Source organism: Sphaeroforma arctica (genome assembly GCF_001186125.1).
Source record: "Sphaeroforma arctica JP610 unplaced genomic scaffold supercont1.11169, whole genome shotgun sequence".
In the NCBI taxonomy this organism is placed as follows: Eukaryota; class Ichthyosporea; order Ichthyophonida; genus Sphaeroforma; species Sphaeroforma arctica.
Genome location: NW_014029389.1, coordinates 1 through 796, shown reverse-complemented (window position 1 = coordinate 796; position 796 = coordinate 1). Strand labels below are relative to the sequence as shown.

The 796-nt window shown below is 36.7% G+C and overlaps 1 protein-coding gene across 1 annotated transcript; it reads right to left on the bottom strand.

Moving 5' to 3' along the window:
* Nucleotides 1–203: 203 nt before the first annotated feature.
* On the bottom strand, nucleotides 204–440 carry SARC_17557 (hypothetical protein; the record flags this gene model as incomplete). The annotated part of the gene is made up of 1 exon (XM_014288351.1): nucleotides 204–440. A coding segment is annotated over one exon (237 nt), but the record flags the coding sequence as incomplete, so codon positions are not given.
* Nucleotides 441–796: the final 356 nt, after the last annotated feature.

Sequence of the window (796 nt, the reverse complement as noted above, 5' to 3'; positions counted from 1 at the left end):
CATGAAAAGATATTCTCAAAAGATATAAAATCTATACACAATCTAAAACGCTAGCAAAATATCGGAAGCCATCTACAATCCCGACACTCACACTGCTCAGAGGTGTGTCCGCTCAGTAAAACTTTCATCACCAGTTATAAAATACGAAAGAAACACAAAGCCCAACCAAGACAAATAACCTCCAGCAGAAACGCGCTGATGACTCACACAATAGACAACTGTTTATGCAAGTTGCATATATGCGCAACAACACTGGTGAACCGCAAGTAATCAGGTTCTCTCACAACCATGACAGAGGCTACCATACCAGTGGGATGTCTAATGGCGACCCCAAGTACATCTGCGATGATATCGGCTCCGGGTGTGCCCCCAGGCGAAGCTGCAGCGATGGCCTTATATAAACGGGTACCAAACCCATGAACCCCGCCAGAAAACTTGGCCTTTATTGTGTAAGCATTACCAAATTAGCATTGAGATATGACAGTATGACTACAGAGGATGTACATGATGGTACGTGATGTCAAATATTCGTATTGCCCGAATATGTGATTTGCAAGTGTAAGAACGTGTCAACCAAACAACCAAAATTATCGATGGATTGGAAATTAATACAAAATGTTATGTGCAGTCGCACTCCAATCATTCTTGCGCACTATATATATATATATATATATATATATATATATATATATATATATATATATATATACTACTACTATAATATATATATATATATATATATACTATACTATATATATATATATATATATATATATATAGTGTGTGTGTGTGTGTG